This window comes from Mustela lutreola, chromosome 1 (assembly GCF_030435805.1).
Source record: "Mustela lutreola isolate mMusLut2 chromosome 1, mMusLut2.pri, whole genome shotgun sequence".
NCBI classification, from domain to species: Eukaryota; Metazoa; Chordata; class Mammalia; order Carnivora; family Mustelidae; genus Mustela; species Mustela lutreola.
The window spans coordinates 199,044,670-199,063,442 of NC_081290.1; the positions used below are offsets into that span (position 1 = coordinate 199,044,670).

Genomic DNA, 18,773 nt, shown 5'->3' on the forward strand with positions numbered 1-18,773 from the left:
GAAACCCTGGGGATAGAACCCAACATCCTTGTGTTTTAATAAGCTGTCCAGGTGATTCTGACATGCTTTGAGAACCACTAGTCTATGGGAGGAAATGAGAGTGCAGAGATACTAAGTTGCCTAAGGTCACCCGGTTAGGAAGGGTTGATGTGCAAACCCAGGCAATCTGGTCCCAGAATCTGGATTCTTTACCAGTATACTATACATACTTCCTCTCTCATGAAAAATGAAAATTGGAAGGTAGGCTGCAAACGTGGGTAGATGTGGTTTTTACTGTGTTCAATGACCAAGAACGTACCAGACTGCATTATACAAGAAGAAATAAAGTATTGTCTTGCTTCTGAAATCGAGGATCACAGTAAGGAAACCATAAGTTCATTCCCGTAAGGGTAAGTTGGGGGTACTGTCTTGTGTAGCCACAGACTGCTTTCCAGCTCTGAGTAACTATTTCCCAAAAGCAAACCTTGGGTTAGAGCATCCTATCCATAAGTTGGGCTGATTCAAGACAAATCCCATGAAACAAAAAATACCTTGACAGTAATCATCCTATTTTCTGATACACCTTATTGCCATTCATAATATGAAAATTAAATATGAACAACTGTCAACTGGGGACTGACTGTGGGCTTGTGGCATGGGTGCTCAGGTGGGTCTCTGATGTCAGTTTTCTAGCTCCCGATGGAAAACAGGCATTACATGACTCCAGCACAGGGCAGCACTGTGAGATCAAGGGCTTGATCCAAAATGGCCTGCTGTCTATTCTGTCCCTTCTCAACAGGGCTGTGATTAGGAGTTCGTCATAATAGTTAATGGCAGTGAAGTGTTAATGATTTCTTAGAGACAAGGAGTAAGAGACTGACCTGAAAAGTGATTGAGAGAAGGGGCTGATGTTAGGGATAGAAGAGTGGACACGAGAACAGGGAGGAGGGAGGGTCAGTGGGCTCCACTCCAGTCAGACTATAAACAGTAACAGACATTTCAGCCCTGTCTTGTGTAAGGGGCTCCATTGATTCACAAGGCTCCCTGACAGAGGGATGACGAGGAGCCGAGACAGAAAGGGCCATTCATTCATGCAGAACATCAGCTCCCCGTCCCCATTGGCTCTTGCTAGTGGCTCCAGGCTGAGAAAGAGGAGGGGGAAGAGGCGGACAAGGAGGAGGAGGAGAAATAAAAGAAAATGATGACTACGAGATTGTCATGAAGAAATGTACAGCTGCGCGGGCAATTGCATGCAAATGTGGCTTCCCTTTTTAGCCGTATAGTTAATGTCCTCAGATTCATCTGTTTCTCTCTCTCTCTCTTTCATATCATCTTCCCCTCCCCTTCTTGCCTTGTTTCTTCCGGGCTCCCCTTCTCTTGCCTTCCCATTCAGCTTTCATTTTCTCTTCCCATCCTGCTTCACCTGTCCACCCATACCTGTATTTTCTATCCATTCCCATGCTTCTCTGTCTTCCTGGGCACCCTTCTTAGCATCTGTTCTGTTCAACCCATTCTCGACTGTCTTGGTTACTAAGCATTCTCTCCTGCTCACCTGGTAGGCTCTCCCACAGTCATGTTTCCTCACAGCTCCATGCCCTATCTTCCCACCCCTCTCCCTCACCCCCCTCCTAGTCCTCAGCCTCGGGCCCCTTTGTGAATAAGAGCCACTTTATTAGGAAAGGGCCTGATGTTCCTCAATGGCCCCTCCTGCCGGGTATTCCAGTCACTGCCAGATGTGGAGTCCTTGGAAAAGAAGTTCATTCATTCCTTCTGAGAGCACAAAACGTGAGATGGGAGCGGGGGTGGGGAGTGGCCATGAGACGGAGGACGGGAAGGAAACTGAAGTTATAAATAGGATAAAAGAAGATGAAAAAAAAAAAGTAGCGTATTTTTTTTTCTCTCTCTTTCTTCTTACTCAACACATCTCCAAGGAAATGTGCTGCAGCTGGAGAAATCATTGGTTGGTCCATGTCTTCATCTCTCTTCTCTATAACCCCAAATCTCCTTCCAAAGGACACCCATCACTGAGGAGGGCTGGACCACAGCCCAGAAATAATCGCTGCAACTATTTCGTCTGGACAGCTCAGAAGGCAAAGGAGGGGCTGGAGGAGCTTCGGGTTCTTGCCAGATATTTCTATCAGAGGGAGGCCAGGGCAGAGGGAACTACAGACCTCACAGTTGCCACCAAGGCACTGCTCCCCATGGAGGCTTTCTAGTATTTCTGAGCTGCGGTTGACGACAACCAGGTCATTTTAAGACTAGTTATTACAGGCACTCATCTTCCATCCTACTCAAAAGCCACTGGTCTGTGTGACCCTGTCTTCCTTCTTCTTGCAACAACGAAGTCGACTGTGGGAAGAAAACTATATTATCCCACTGGACTCCTCACATTTTAAAGAAGCTTCATCCCAAGAGGTTCTTTGTGTGCATCACAGACACAGTGTCATTGGCCCTGAAATAAAAATTCTTTGCTTTCAAGAACCTTGACAAGGAGGAGAATAAAAAATCATCTTCACTTGGGAATGTATGTACTCCTCAGCCAGGGGGAAAAAAAAAAAAAAAGAAGGACCATGTCTTTTCTCTATGAAGAAGGGAACTTCTGATCTTGAGGCTATGGACCAGCATGAAATAACCTCAGCTCTTAACAAAAGGTAACTTCCAGCCAACAGAAGCACCGTCCAGAGCACAAAGTGTTACCGCAAGGTAACTTTAACCTGGGTTGTGCAGGAAGATAAAAGACGAAAGCTTGGTGGCCTTGATAGGATTCAAGAATTACACAAATGAAGGCGCAACCATCCTGACCTTTTGCTTATGCAAATAAGATTTGTTAGGACAGTTTGTTAAGGATGACTTTTTTTCATCCCTTAGAATCTTCAAGTCTAACCTGCAAACAGCTGCAAAAATCTTCTTGTCTTTATGCTTGGAAGAACCAAGCAGAAAGGGAAGCGTAACATACCAAGTCTGAAATCCGGGGGTGGTGCCAAAGAATATCGTAAATATCAATGGCTATTGAGTCCAGAGACTATGAACACAGAGATTGCTTTCGTTCTGCCCTAGAGAAGAACCAGACAACTGGAGAGTGAGTCCCGTGCCTTCTCCCCCAAACCCCTACCAAATGCTTTAGCATCTTGCTTTATACCTCTATATTTCTGGTCAGAGCTAAAACAAGGGCAACAAAGCAAACATTTATTTTCTGTCTCTGCTATTATAAAAGTAGTCTACCATATCGTTATGTAGAATAAAGAAACACCAAAACAAAGAGTTGTGTTTAAGTGAGCTCCCAGTGGCTTTCTCCCTATATCATGCCTCAGAATTACATACTTTCAGCATGTGAGAGTAATGAGATTTCTTAGGCTAGGAATTAATCCTGGGAGAAAATACAGATTTGAGCTGTTTTTGTTTGTTTGTTTGTTTGTTTTGTTTTTTGGGTTTTTGTTGTTGTTGTTTGGTATTTGGGTATATATAATCTGGCCTCGTGATAAATTGAATTTAATACCCGAATCCATCACTTCAGAACCCCCAAATCAAGTTTTACATTTGGCATTGAACGTAAAGGAACAAAAACGCTATTCACAGGTCAAAGCGGACTCCTGGAATTTGTGAGATACACAGTGACTTCTGCAAGAGGATGGGGGTGAGGACTCTCAACCTGTCAGGTCTTTGGGGGAGGGGAACACAGGGAAGAGCTCTCTGGAGGAATGTCATTCCTGTTCACCAGGGGGCAGCACGGTGACCAGCCAGTAGGGAGAGAGGGGAATGCTGGGAGGAGAGGAAGGAGGTCTATGAGGGAGAGCTGGGGAAAGAGAGGGGGCAGAGGAAAAAGGAGCCCTATGCCAGTGGGCTCAGGCCAAGAGGTTGAGGACAATGGGGAGAAAAAGATGAATAAAGAAATTCCCTTTTGTAAAATGGCCATTTATCCGGCTCATACTCTACGACTGCAGAACTTTAGACCCTTCGTCAACAACCGGGCCGAAATGGGTAAGCCTCAGGAAATGCATGGTGCACAGAACTATTTATAGAATGAAGACCTGAAGCAACCTCTCCTGGGCTCATTCCTACAGTTTCATCTTCCTGCACTGCAGAATAAAGTAACACAGAATTATGGAGAAGTCGTGGGACTTTCCGTTCAAGAACAATAGCATCTTGTCCCCGCATAAGCCGTGGCAGCTGTTCTTGCTACAGAGAATGAAGCCCACATCACCCTTCCACTGTCCTCCAACTCTATGCGTGGTCCGAGCCTTTGTTCACATTCCTACCTGAGCCACAGTGTTCCAGACCAGTGGGAACTTCCTGAATGGTCATCTCATTCCAGAAAGGGTAGTAAGCTCTTTGCGGGTGATAATTGGACTGGAAGCCACAGGCCATTCGAGGATCTTCATAGGAATTGATAGGTGCTTGCCTCTGTGACAAGGGAAAAAGTAATGAAATATATTAACAGGAAAATCTCTGTACTCTAGCCCAAATGGAATAACATCTTACCATACAACCACATGTGGATAGGAGTCATCCATAGATGATAGACAGCAGAAGAGAACCAACCAATGGTCACATAACCAACCCCCCCCCAAAAAAATACAGAGAGAAGGAGAAGGGTCTTTTACTTAGACAGCACATCCAATGATTTTCATCCATTTCTTCAAGCATTTGGCAACTACCTTTTCTAATTTTCAAATAAGGACCCTTGATTAGCAGTAGGCAGAATCTCGGCCATCTTTATACAATCCCGGCTTTTGAAATTTTTAATGATCTTACTCTGTAAAAGCACCACAAATGGATATTTTTACAGGACATTCTAATCTCATAGAACCAGTGGGTGACAGACACCAAAGGAAAACCAAAATATGGGCCTATTTAATAATAATCACTTGTTTTTTACTCGTTTTTCAGTTAATCGATTGTGCATGGGTTTTAATGATATTGATGGCTACACAGAAATTTTCAGTTTCTTGCAACATTTGGGGACTAGTACCACTCTTTCAGGCATTTTGTGAAATTCATAAAACATATCATCCACCCAGTACGCTTTAAGGAAGGCAGAGGTGCTTCCTTAAACACACATGGGAAGCATGTTATGCAGTGTTTGAGATCTTATTCTTTGAAGCTAGATATCTTCATGGATTCACATCCTGGCTCTATCACTTACTAAGGGAAGGCCTGGGCCCATTCTTTTATCTAAACCTCAGTTTACTCAATTATAGGAAGAATTAAGTAAAATATGTGTAAGAAAATTATATTTAAAGCAAAATTTAATATGAAATGTATGTGTACCTTGTCTACATGATGCCTAATAGAAGGTAGATATTATTTTGATATAACAGACCCTTCACATTCCTGGGATTGAGCAAGAGGGATAAAAAGCAAGACACAAGGAGCACCTGGGTGGCTCAGTCATTAAGTTTCTGCCTTCAGCTCAGGTCATGATCCCAGGATGCTGAGATCAAGCCTCACATCAGGCTTCCAGCTCAGTGGGGAATCTGCTTCTCCCTCTCCTCCCTGCTCACGCTCTCTCTCACTATATCTGTCTGTCTCTCAAATAAATAAATAAAATCTTAAAAAAAAAAAAAAAGTAAGACGCAAAAGGAGATAGCAGATCCACAGAAAGATTTCCTGAGGAGTCTGATCTACACTGGCCCTTCCTTTACTTTCTTTTCTTTCTTTTTTATTCTTTCAATCTCTCTTATGGCCCCTCTACCTTCATAAAAACCACAGTTAAGATAATCAAACTCTGCTATAATTTGATATAGTTAAATCTACTGATATTAAAGGCTTAACTAATAAGTATAGCTACTTAGATGGTATTTTCACCCATGAAGGGTAGGCTTGCTAACCCCCAGGAAGAGCCTCTTACTGGAGAACCTCTGATGCCCTCTCTCCCCCTGAGCTACAGGACAAGAGCTCAGCAGTATTAGAGTCAAATATTCCCTATCTACTCTCTCTTCCCCGTTTTGCAACTGTCCATTAACTTAAGCTCAATAAAAATAACAGAAGAGAGTATATTGGCCCAGAGCAAAATGACAATCAAAGCCAAAATATAGAAGGACATTTGTGTGCATTAAAAAAGATGACGTTTTCCATAATATTCATAAAATCATTCAAAGTAGGGCTGGATGAAGTTTACTTTGGGGCTGTTGGACTTCTAACTGGGCTAAAGGTGCCAAGAACATAATTACATCCTCGGAACTGAATGGAGTCTCCTTGAGTTATTGAGTAGCAAAGGCTACCATACTTAGCTTCTGCTACTAGACACTGGTGAGAACCACTAGAATATAAATGGAGCAATGGCATGCTGCTAGCTATTTGTGTTTGAGATCAAAAGATTTAGGGAAATTAACGCTCCCCAGAGCTTCAGTCAGAAAATGTTTCCTGAATTCTGGTTAAAACCATTTTAGGGACATTGTATTTTTATATTGCAAGCCTCCCAGGCAACAACTTTTGAATCCCCAAAGATAAGTAGGTCTTCAACAACACTTTGCAACTAAATCAGTTTGAAACACATTTTCTCGACTACCTGTGTGCTCTCAATATCTATCCCCATCTTTTGCTATTTCTCTACAGTCTTCCTCAAAATTCAATGTCAAGGATCAGAGTTACAAGAATTAGGTCTCAAGTGAGAAAATTTTGATTCTGAATTATATAAAGGAGAATTCTAAGTTGCCTACTCCTGTTCTTTTGGGACAGTGTATGCATGGTTTGCCTAAACCCTCCTTGTAAGACCCTTGAAGATGGCAGTAGATAGTACGAGTAGAATCCTTGTAGATAGGTACAAGTAGTTTGTTATAGGCCCTGCAAAGGTATTAAAAACCTGAGGAGAACTTCTTGGTTTTTGCATTTTATATCATTTACTTTTTTTATATATTTGTTACTTAAGTATAGTTGACATTCAATGTTATGTAAATTTTGAGTATAGACCACAGTGGTTCAACAATTCTGTATATTACACTATGCTCCCCATGAGAAGTATAGGCACCATTTGTCACATACAATGTCATTACAATATTACTGATTATATTCCCTGTGCTGAACTTTTTATCTCTATGACATATTTATTTTATAACTGGTATTTTGTACCCTTAATCCCCTTCATCTTATTCGTCCGTCCCCTAAACTCCCTCTCTTCTTGCAAGAAAACAGTTTGTTTTCTGTATTTATGGGTCTGTTTTTGTTTGTTTGCTCATTTGCGGGTTTTTTTTTCTTTTTAGATTCCAAATGTAAGTGAAACCATATAGTATTCGTCCTCATTGGACTTATTTCACTTAGCATAATACCCTCTAGCTCTATCTGTGTTGTTCATAAAAGGCAAGATTTCATTCGTTTTTAAGGCTAAGCCAATATTCCAGTGTGAGTGTGTGTGTGTGTGTTTGTGTGTGTGTGTGTGTATCTCACATCCTCTTTGTCCATTCATCTACCCATGGACACTTAGATTGCTTCCATATCTTGACTACAGTAAATAATGCTGCAATAAACATAGAGGTGTAGGTCTCTGCAAATTAGTGTTTTTGTTTTCTTTAAGTAAATACCCAGTAGTGGAATTATTGAATCATATGGTAATCCTATTTTTATTTTGAGGAACCTCCATACTGTTTTCTACAGTGACTGCATAGTTTGCCTTCCCACCACAGTACACAAGAGTTCATTTTCTTTATCCACACCAACATTTGTTATATCTTATGTTGTTGATTTTAGCCATTCTGAAAGGTGTAATATCTCATTGTGATTTTGATTTGCATTTCCTTGATGATTAGTGATTAATGACGTTGAGCATCTTTTCATGTGTCTGTGGGCTATCTGAAGTCTTCTTTGGAGAAATGTCTGTTCATATCTTCTGCCCAAAAGATTTTGAATTTTTTTTTTTTGGTGTTGAGTTGTATACATTCTTTATATATTTTGGATATTAAACCTTTATCAGATTACCATTTGCAAATATCTTCTCCGATTTGCCAGGTTGTCTTTTTGTTTTGTTAATGGTTTCCCCCACTGTGCCAAAGATTTTCATTTTAGTATAGACCCAACAGTTTATTTTTACTTTTGTTTCCCTTGCCCAAGGGAAGGGAATTATAATTATATAAAGGAGATATCTAGAAAATATCTAGGAAATATTGCTAAAGGTGATGTCAGAGAAATTACTGCCTTTGTTTCCTTTTAGGAGTTTTATAGTTTCATGTCTCATGTTTAGGTTTTTAATCCATTTTGAGTTTATTTTTGGGTATGGTATAATACAGTGGTCCAGTTTCATTTTTTTGCATGTAGCTTTCCAGTTTTCGCAGCACCATTTGTGGAAGACAATGTCTTTTTCCCCATTGAACATTCTTGCCTCCTTCATTATAGATTAATTGACCATATAAGTGCGGACTTGTTTCTGGGCTTTCTATCCTGTTCCATTGATCTATAAGTCAATTTTTGTGAGAGTACTGTTCTATTTTGATTACAAAAGTTTTGTAGTATATCTTGAAATCTGGGATTGTGATACTGCTAGCTTTCTGCTTCCTCAGGATTACTTTGGCTATCACAATGAGATATTACCTTACACCTTTCAGAATGGCTAAAATCAACAACATAAGATATAACAAATGTTGGTGTGGATAAAGAAAATGAACTTTGGCTACTCAGTTTTTTGTTGTTTCATACAAATTTCAGGATTATTTGTTCTAGTAATAAGGAAAATGTTATTGGTATTTTGATAAGGATTACATTGAATCTGTAGATTGCTTTGGGTAATATGGATATTTTAACAATATTAATCCTTCCAATCCATGAGCGTTGTATGTCTTTCCATTTGTTTTTGTCATCTTCAGTTTCTTCCATCAGTGTCTTAGAGTTTTCAGAGTACAGGTGTTTCATCTCCTGGGTTAAATCTATTCCTAAATATTTTATTCTTTTTGATACAAGGTGGGATGGAGAAATTTTTCTCAAGTTTACATGTTTAAGCTTTCTCTGCTAAGGAAAGGCCACTGATGGCAAAATGTAATGCGCAAGGAAGTGTCGAAGGAAAATTATCTGCATGCATTCTGCAGGGGAGTATTTTGTGGGTTAGGGATAAAGCCATGAGGTTCTAGATACAGGCAATGACAACAACATAGCAGTGTGAGGAGTCAATTCCCAGCCTCTGATTAACAACCATGCTCAGCATCAGACTGAATTTATGTGTCTTTTTTTTTTTTTTTTTTAATCACTCGTGCCTCAAACCAGGTTTTTGTCAGGGATAGTTCATATATTATTTTACAAATGGAGATTTATTTTAAGACATTATTTTCTCTTTAGCCATCCTCAGGGGAGCCAGAGGACCCTACTCTTAAGAATGGGAAGGAGGTAATGCACTAAGCTTACCATGAACCACAAACGTCTTTGCTAGCAGATGCTCCTGAAAGCACCATGACTCTTGTTATCTAGACACCTGCCTGTTTATTAGACATCTGACAAACTGACTTAATACCTATTTCATAGAGTATGAAAATGACATTTTTACTCAAAAATGACATTTTTACTCAAAAGAACCACATAGCTGGGTCCAATTCATTATGAAACTGTCTTCGTTGAGGAGCAAGAAGCAGGTTTATTAACAGGTCAGAAATCTGGGCTGCACAACACCCACTCTGTTGCTTTAAAAAAGCACGACCCAAAATAAGTTTGAGTCTCTTTGTTGACACCGTCCTTTCCTGGCTGCAACTGGAGGTGAACTCATAAGATGCAAGCAATATTTTCAGTCCTTGTCACAGTTTTAAGAAACCACCCGTCCTCACTCATTCACACCACAGGTAATTTTTGAAAGGAACTAACATACACCACACACCTGCTCTGTGCCAGTTGCTATGCTAAGCATTGTGCAGAAATGGTTACATTTAATCTTCATCACCCTCATGCAAGATTATTATTCCTACCCCTATTTTGCAGAACAAACTGAGGTTTTAAGACGACAAGTAGTGGTGCTTGGGTGGCTCAGTTAGTTAAGAGTCCGACACTTGATTTCAGCTCAGGTCATGATCCCAGGGTCCTGGAATCAAGTCCCAAGTTGACTCTGAGGTCAGCACGAAGTCTGCTTGTCCCTGTCCCTCTCTTTCTCTCTCTCTCTCTCTCTTAAATAAATAAATATATAGATAGATAGATAGATAAATAAATAAATAAAATCTTTTTTAAAAAGAGGACAAGTAAACTTCCAAAGGCCAAACAGCTAATAAAATAATAAAGATAGCATTCAAACCCAGGTCTATTTGGTTTCAGACTGTCTTTTCTTCTACCTGTCCAACATGAAGCTTATGTGGCCCTCATACAGATTTCTCAAGAAGGGTGACTGCTGTCCTAGGATAGGTACTAGGCAAATTATGGCAATGGATATTTATGGAGCAAATTTATATCAGTACACCCAGTCTATGCTGAATATCATGTTCGATGCAAAGAACATAATATGAACAAGAAATGAACTTCACCCTTAGGAACATTCAGACAAGTAAACAGGAAATTACAGCGAGGAGATGGGACAGGGTTAAGTCCCAACGTGTAGGGGGAGGGGCATGATAGCAGGTAATACTTCCTGGAGGAAGCAAATTAAGGTCACCCAAAAGCTGGGTAAGATTTAGCCTAGAACATGTAGTGAAGAGCCTAGAGAAAGGAAAAAAAAAAAAGATGATCACACACCTTAAGGTGAAAAGGAACATGTAATACTATCAAAGGAAGAATAAGAAAGATTCAGATAGGTCATCTAGAGAGATACAGACTGTGTCGTTTGGTGGTGAGAAGCTGGAGGGAAAGTTATGATCTTGGACAATGTGGACGCTTGCCATGGGGGTCAATGAATAAGAAGCAAAGCTGGAGGAACAGGACAAGATCACAATGTTGAGGGCTATAAATACCAGACAGGAATTTGGCTCCAGGAGAAAGGCTTTGGTGTCTGCATTAGAGGTAGTGACATGGTGAATCAATATGTTCTTCTAGCACTTCTGGCACTCTTTTGATGGTGCTAAGTAGGATGGGTTGGGCAAGAGGAGGAGATAAGGAAGTGGACATAGGCACTGGAGTGCCTCACAGAGCCATACTGGAGACTAAGATAAAGGGGGAGATGGAATCAGCATAGCTAAACCTACTTTATTTAAAATTTTTACTTTTTTAAATAATTTTTGCATTAATTTTGACTTCTGAAAATTTTGCATTAAGATATCATTTAGCTTGATTCCTCAGGGCTGGGGCACCCCTTATGTATTACTCCCACATGAGTGTTCCAGGGGCATCCTGCTGGTTGTGGTGCTAAGCAGCAGTTCAGGTATGAGGGCAGAGTTAGATCAAGGTCATGAATGTAGAGGTAAAGAGGAAACAAGAAATGTAAGTATGTTTCAAAGTTAGAATCAACAAGATTTTCTAACTGTGTAAGTTAGATAGGTGAGTGTAAGGGGAGATAAAGGTGAGACAAAGGTAAGTGTAATACATAAGAAAGGAGAGAGGAAGAGAATTTCACCCTCAGTTATGTTTAGATGGAGTGATGGCAGGTTGGTGGGGCAGGGGTTCCTGAAGGTGGATACAGGATAGAAGAGGACAAGAAAGGGTGCAGTTAGATCTGGAAACATGGAGCACCCAGTGAGAGTATAAAGTCAGGAAAAATGGCAGTTCAAACAAAATGGAAAAAAAGATAAAAAATGGGTCAGTATAAAAAAAAAGAAATGGGTCTGTAAAGTTGCCTACAGTTACAAGAGATGAAAGGGGAAGAAACAACCAACAGTGGCTGGCTGAAGACAGAGGAAGAAAAACAAGAAAGCCTACAGAGTTGTGGAAGCCAAATGTAGAGCTTCGGAACCTCGGGTGGTTTGCCAGTGGCCACCAAGGGAAGGATGGTAGCCATAGGGCCTTGGAGGGATTAGATCCCCTCCCCTGAGGCATCTCAGGAAAGTGCATGTTTTGTCCTGCTGTTTCACACATGGTGGCAAGATGCTATGGGAAGGGCACTCTTCTCCCTATCCCTTTGGGGGCTGTCAGAGGACACAGCCCAAGCCCACATGTTTCACCTTTATGACACTGGAAACAAATAAAACAAAGCCCCACAAATCTGGAACTACTGGAACAATGGGCACACCCTATCCCTGCTCTGCTTTGAAGGTGAGCCTACTCTAATGACTAGGACCACATATGTCCTCATCCATTCGCCCTCCAGTCAAGGTTTCCTCTACTTTATTACCTCTGCCTAGCTCCACCCCCCAAACTTCAGAGTCAGGGACTCTATCTTCCTCCCAACCCACGACCCCCTGCTGCTATCTCTTTAGGAGCATCTTCTGCCCTTTCCCTCCCATGCCTGCCAAACCTTTGGCTCATCGTCTGCCTTGCCCCTGCCCCCAAAATTTGGAAAAGAGGGAATAGGGGAATATTTTCACAACACTACATCATAAACCATGCTGGAGTCCGCAAGATTATACATGATCTGTTCTTCAAGTTCATGCCCACCTTTAACCAAGCAACCATAAATGTCCCCGTGTTTGCCTACTAATGACTCAGTACACAAACTCTGTGGGAGCAAATCTGGCTTTTCTTTGGTCAACTTCAGAATTCAGGGCCATGAGTATATGAGACACAATAACTATTTCTAGATGCTGCTGTTTAAACAACAACAACAACAACAACAAAACAAACATCTTACACCCAGGGGCGAAAATGAATTAACACTGGATGTGTGCCTTTGCGGGAACAGCCATTTTTCCGGAAATGGCGTAGATATCCCCACACTCTAGTAGGAAGAAAGAAGACAGAAGACGGGGAATCAGAGAGCCTGGATTCACATCCTGCCCTGCCCCTATGGAGCTGCGTCACCTCCAGCTTGTTTCTTAACCTCCAGATTTTGTTCCCTGAGCAGGCCGGCCTCAGTGATCTCCACGCTTCTCCAAGTCCAGTGACTTCTTCTGCGGATCAATCCACATTCTGTTTCCCAACCTGTGACCCACAGCTTTCATGGGTGGAGGAACCCCTAGAACCAAGAGTTGTCCTAGTCGTAGGTAGTTTGGATTCATGACATACAAGGACCCCCTTTAAATTTAGGAATACCTTCATATTTTTCTAATTCTTTCCTAAGACCATGCTCAAACACTGCTTGGACCCCATGTCCCTGGTTTCTCCTCAGAGAACTGTGAAGCTTCGGAAGCACCTGTCTACCGAATAGCTCTCGGGCCTCCTGACTCGTTGATGCTCAGGAAAAGTCGGGGCAACCAAAAGACAGTCTCTCAGCTTCAACCCTTTCTTCCCATTGCATGCAGTAGGCCTTCCACATGAGGCCAAACTCCACAGGCTTTAACCTAGTCTGGGCTTCCTCATCCTCAGAGGATACTTGACAAGACGCCTGCTTTCACTCAGCCCCCAACACGTCATGAAGAAACTCCTGAGGCAACGCTAAGGGGGAAGTTTGGGGCCAGCCACGTCGGGGCTTCAGGAGGACACGGAGGCCCATCTGCTTCAGGAGGGCACGTGTGTCCCACTCCCTGGAGAGGCAGAGGGGAAGGAGGCAAGCAGAAATACTCCTGAGCTTGGGTTCAGCTTTCCTCAGCACTGCCATTGAGCAGGAGGAGGGAGGGGAGGGTGTGGCCGCCCCGGGAGAGGCAGGAACAGACAAAATAGGAAACTCTCAAAGGGCAGTTTAATTTTAGACTCAAAGCCAGGAAATTCTTCTTAAAACAATAAGAGTGATGGGCTTGGGCCTCGGTGAAAGGGCAGGGCTGACCGCCTACAGGTTTCTGAGGGAGAAACGCAGAGCCTGGACCTGTGCCGCAGAGACAGGCTCCTCAAAATCCTTCTGGAACTGACCACAGCTGAGGTGGCTCGTGGCAGGTGGAGACCACAGCGGCCTCCACCCACAGCCAGCTTTTGGTGACCCCAACTGAAGCTCCTGGGTCACTGACCTTGCTACCAGCCTGAGTGCCCGCCTGGCCTTGACACTTTCCTGCTGGGAGATCCGCAGGGAGATACGTGTTCTTTGTCTGTTTCTATCTACTCCCTTAGTGTGAAGCCTGCCGCCTCCCAGTGACTGCAGAGGTGACAGCTTTGGGCACCCCACAGGGGAGAGGTAGAGGGCCAGATGACTCAGAGCCTCCGTCCGGGCCCAGGGTTCCTGGGTGGAAAAAGTCGCCCAGGCTACCGGACCCAGCAGTAATTCCAATTTGCTGAGTGCTCTATAAAATGCAGTTTGGGTTTTTCCTAAATCCAGGAAGATCACCTCATCATAAATAAGGCAGCTAGGTGCGTGAATGAAAGTCTACTGTAAGTGCTTTGACATTATCATGTATCTAAAAAATGAGGATAAATTCCTTAGTTTAAGGAGTGTCCTTAGACAGGAGTCAGGAGATCTGGGTCTCATGCCGCTTCCCGCCAGCTCTGTAAACTCAGGCAACTTACTTAATCTCTGAGGACCTTACGTTCCTGATATCGAGAGATGGCCTGTAGGTTGTTTCTCTAGGTGGTGCCGCCTGAACCCAGTATCGTAGAAAAGCCCCCCTTTTCAAGATGCTGGAGAAGTATACATGATCAGTCTTTCCCAGCACAAAGAGTGATGGATGTAAATAATTTCCCTAAGCATCATGTTCCAGCAATCTCTCCAGGGGAAAAGCCATCACCATGACAAGCAACAAGGAAAAAAAAAAAGTCCAGTGTTCCCTTATATTCTAAATTTCTTTTGTGTCTTTCTACTTCTCTAATCCCAAATGCTTTATCCATTGTTCTCCAGGATTCACACAGAGGAGGAAAGAACGTTCTGTGCTAGGCTTTACAGCAACAAGCGCGAGCCCTTCCCCAGGGCAGCAAGGACAACACGGACTCCCTGGTGACCACTCCAAGGCTAGAATCCTGAGGCATGCGGGCTGGAGGTGAAGAGTGTGCGAACAGCCCTGGGTAAGAAGGGAATTGCTTCCCAAGGAGGTCCAATTAAACTGCAATTACTCAAGATAAGAGAACCAGGTCTGTTTACACAATGGGGTTGTAAACCACCAGCCCATTACAAGGGAACTTTGATCTGGTGGCGAGGGAGCGGTTTCTGGTGCAGAGTAGTGATGAAGCAAGGAGGTTGCACAATCAGAATGTCTCCATCTTCACCCCAGTAGCCCCCATCTTGCTCGGGCAACACCCTCGGATGGACAAGTGGGATCATCTCCACTCCCCCCGTCCATGTTCCCATCCAATGTGATCAAGAAGTCCAGAGAAGAGCACAGAAGAGACAGTGAGCATAAGCGATAGAGAATTAGCTGAGGTCATATCTGGGGGAGGCACTCAACAAGTATTTTCTCATTGAACCATCATGATGGTCTTATATGCAAAAATTATACTCCGCCTCTCACACAGAGGAGGACACTGAAGTCCAGAGAGGTTAAGTAATTTGTCTGAGGTCACATGGCTAAAAAGTAAGAGACCAGAATTTAACCCACATCTCTGACTCCAAAATCCTTTCCATTATAATTGGACGGGCTGCGTTCCACAGCTGCCACTGCAGGCTGTCTCCATCTCATGTAAAAGGCAAGAACAAAGTGGGTCTCCCTCCTGCCTCCCCAGAGTGTCAGAAGGTAGAACCAGAGTTATGTATCCAAAAAAAAAAAAAAAAAAAAAAAAATCAATCGATCAATCACTCGATGACAGAAGGAAGAAAGAACATGTACAAAAGAGGATTTGCTCAAACCACAGAGTGGTTGGCAAGATCCAATCTCAAAAGTCTCTGTGTTGGCAAACTGTGCCTGAGGGTGTGGTTTGGAGCTTATTTTTACAAATGTACTTAGCTAAGGCTCATGGCCACGCTACCCCTCTGGCGGGCACCACACTGGAGATTCAGAAGGGCTGCCAGTCCCCTGAGTTCCACTGGAAAAGGACAGGAAGTACAAAGGGCAATGACTGAAACCAGCCAGTGGCAGCAACCTTCCTCGGCCCCCCGGAAAGTTGATACTCGATGTGCTCTCCGGCATATGAGCATCACCCAAATTACTCAGTGATCCTATGTCTGAAATAGGCCTGACCTCATAGCATGTTATTCTATATGATTATAGCCATTAAGTGTCTAGAAAGTATGATCCTATTCATCCATTCATATAGTAAAGTTACAAGCCAAAAAAAAAAGGGCTTTTGTTGGACAGTTTCTGAAATGCTTCTTTCATAGTGACCATATTTATAAGAGAAGAACATTTGATCCAGAAAGTGGAAGAATGTCAAGTTTTTCATGCCTTCACTCCATCTCAGGGAACATGGGATGTTGCCTAAACCCAGAGCCTTATCCTAGGAAATTTTGGCATTTGGGACCAACACAATCACTCTTGCCCAGCATATTACTCTGTCCCCAAAGGCCTGAGCTCTGAGAGGTGAGTGGGCAGTGCTAGTCCTTTCCTCTGAACAGTTCAAGGTGCTTCCTAAAGCTGGTATGGCCCACGGGTCATTAATCCCGGGGGGACCTCCTCCACACATCCTCCTTGCTTTCAAGGTGGCCAAGGACTGGGACAAGTTTGGTCAAAACCAGGAGTGGCCCATCCCTCCCATTCCTGCCCTCCCCCCAGCTCCGCAGCCTCGGTGGCACGGAGGAGAGGATGACGCATGAGGGGATGAAGGGACCAGCGCTGCTGGGGACTTCCAGGGCTCACCATGGGCTTGCTGAGGTAGCATAACAGGAAGGAGCACTTCCTCCCGTTGGATGAAAGGGTCCCTGACACACAACCCATATTCGTACCTGAAAACGTCACCCCCTCCCACACAATGGCCAGACAACTCCCCAAAGCGTTGTTGCTCGACCTCCCGGCTATGACGCCACTTTATTCATGGCCATCGTCCCCCAGAGGACTGACCTTACAAGGAGAAAAGCACGCATCCTGACTTTGACAAGCTGACCCTGAGGCAGATAATGTGAGTTTTGTGTAAGAAGGCCGTTACCTGACCGCGGAGTTTGTAACTGTTGCTTATGATGACTTTAAACCTTCTTCTGGTACCCCAAATGATCGAGTCACGCTGATGCTACCTCTAATTTATGAATGAACAATTGGAGAATTAGCCATCTGTGGAGACTAGAAAATATTCGTATCCTGCTTTAGATGGAACCAAACTTTAGATTGAACAGTGAAAGCAGCAGCCAAAGCAGAACCCCTCATAACATGAATATATTCTCACTTGTTTTTCTTTCGTAAGATTTCCCCTTCTGAAGTAGTAATTTACACGTTGCCAAGAGCCGCTTAGACCAGTCTGTCCATGGAGGACCATCCTACCTTCAAACCCGATCCCGGGGCTACTGCCACCAGGACTCGTAAGCCTCACCCCTACTGACGTGTGGGGCCGAATAACCCTTTGTTGTGGGGACACTGTATCATGTGATTGTGCGATGGCTGGCGGCATCCCCTGCCTCTACCCTCTAAATGCCAGGGATGCTGCTGTCTGCTTTTAACAATTAAAAATATCACCAACTATCCCCTGGGTGCACAATCAGCCCCATTAAAAACCCACTGCTTTACCATTTTCCTTCCACCCTCAAATCCCCACACCCAAGACAGAGTTTCTTTTCTTCCCAGCCTGGCCTTACCAGACTGGAGCCCAGGGCACCAGGCAGGAGGACGCGGATTATTGGATTAAGTACCATGGGTTGACCTCTAGATAGAGTGGCTCCAACAGAACTGAGCAGGTTCTGGTGTCTGCAGCTTTGACTTTCTTGTCTGGGAAAGTTAATGAAGCTGTGCTCACTCCTCCCCGAAATCTTCCATTGGGATCAAGGGTGTGAGGTCTGTCAGTTTCGCTAATGCCAGTGTCCCAAGGTTAGAGTCTGCAGACAATTTACAGATTCTTTGTTTCTTATGGTGCTGGCTAGGTTGAGGTTCTCTGCAGGGGCTGGTTGATTGACCCTAAGTTTGTACCAATAAATTTTATTTATTTGTTTGTTTATGCATGCACTCATCTGTATTAGGGAGCGCACCAAGGCGAAGAAGTCACAAGACTTGACTGCTTGCATTAGGGTTCTGAAAAGTTGCCTAACTAGTCCCAGTGATGGAGAAACTGAGGCCCAGAGAGAAGTTAGGCGTGAAAGTGCTGGAGTAGTAGTTAGCAGTTCTTACGCAACCTTCTGCTTTTACCCAAGCAACTCTGAAATTCACAGCGAGAAGGATCCCGCAGGTTGATAATACTTTTCAGATATGGCTGTTGGGGCTGGGAGCAAATGAGTCCTCTGTTTTGCAACCAGTGGAGACCATTTAAAATGCATTAAAACTAGCCAGTGAATTCAGTTAGGGGTGGGGTTGTTTGTTGAAAATATGTACCCAGAGCTGAGTTTTGGTTTTCTAATTTCATACAATTTCCAGACACCCTGCCAAGGTTAATTTAATACTATACCTGTAGTTTGCATACTTGTAATACCATGTATTTCAGTGTCTAGAATACAATGCATACAAATTTGCATAGCATTGCTTTTTTGCAGAAGTTATTGTCTTGTTTACTTTGATTACCATACTGGCAAAGATAATTAACATAGGCTAGTTTTTAAATCTATTCTTCCAAGCCAATGACATATTTTGCCCTGAAATCCCAAAACCCTTTATTTGTTTTAACAAATCTCTTCAATATCATCTTTAAGAACTATTTAGTATAATTTGTGTTGACCTCAGATGATAACCTCTGTGTGAGAAGCAGGAGGAGGAGTCTTTCCCTGACAACTTTTCCAGTCCCTTCTGTGACCAGCAAGTGCAAGACTCTGGGTGATTTCTACAGAGCAAAACTGAGTGACGGCTGGTCAGGACTTGTGTGTGTGTGTGTGTGTGTGTGTGTGTGTGTGTGTGTTTCTAAACATATTTCTGGTGTTACTCTAAACTTTTTCCTGATTCTAATTTTTT

At 43.2% G+C, this 18,773-nt stretch overlaps 1 protein-coding gene across 2 annotated transcripts in view; it reads right to left on the reverse strand.

The window, feature by feature from the left end:
- ETS1 (ETS proto-oncogene 1, transcription factor) overlaps positions 1-18,773 on the reverse strand; it is a 129,022-nt gene that overhangs the window by 94,753 nt on the left and 15,496 nt on the right. For both annotated transcript variants that reach the window (XM_059184693.1, XM_059184677.1), the window contains exon 3: positions 4,236-4,380. In XM_059184693.1, the coding sequence (XP_059040676.1) occupies positions 4,236-4,380 (145 nt within the window). The remainder of the gene's footprint in view (positions 1-4,235; positions 4,381-18,773) is intronic.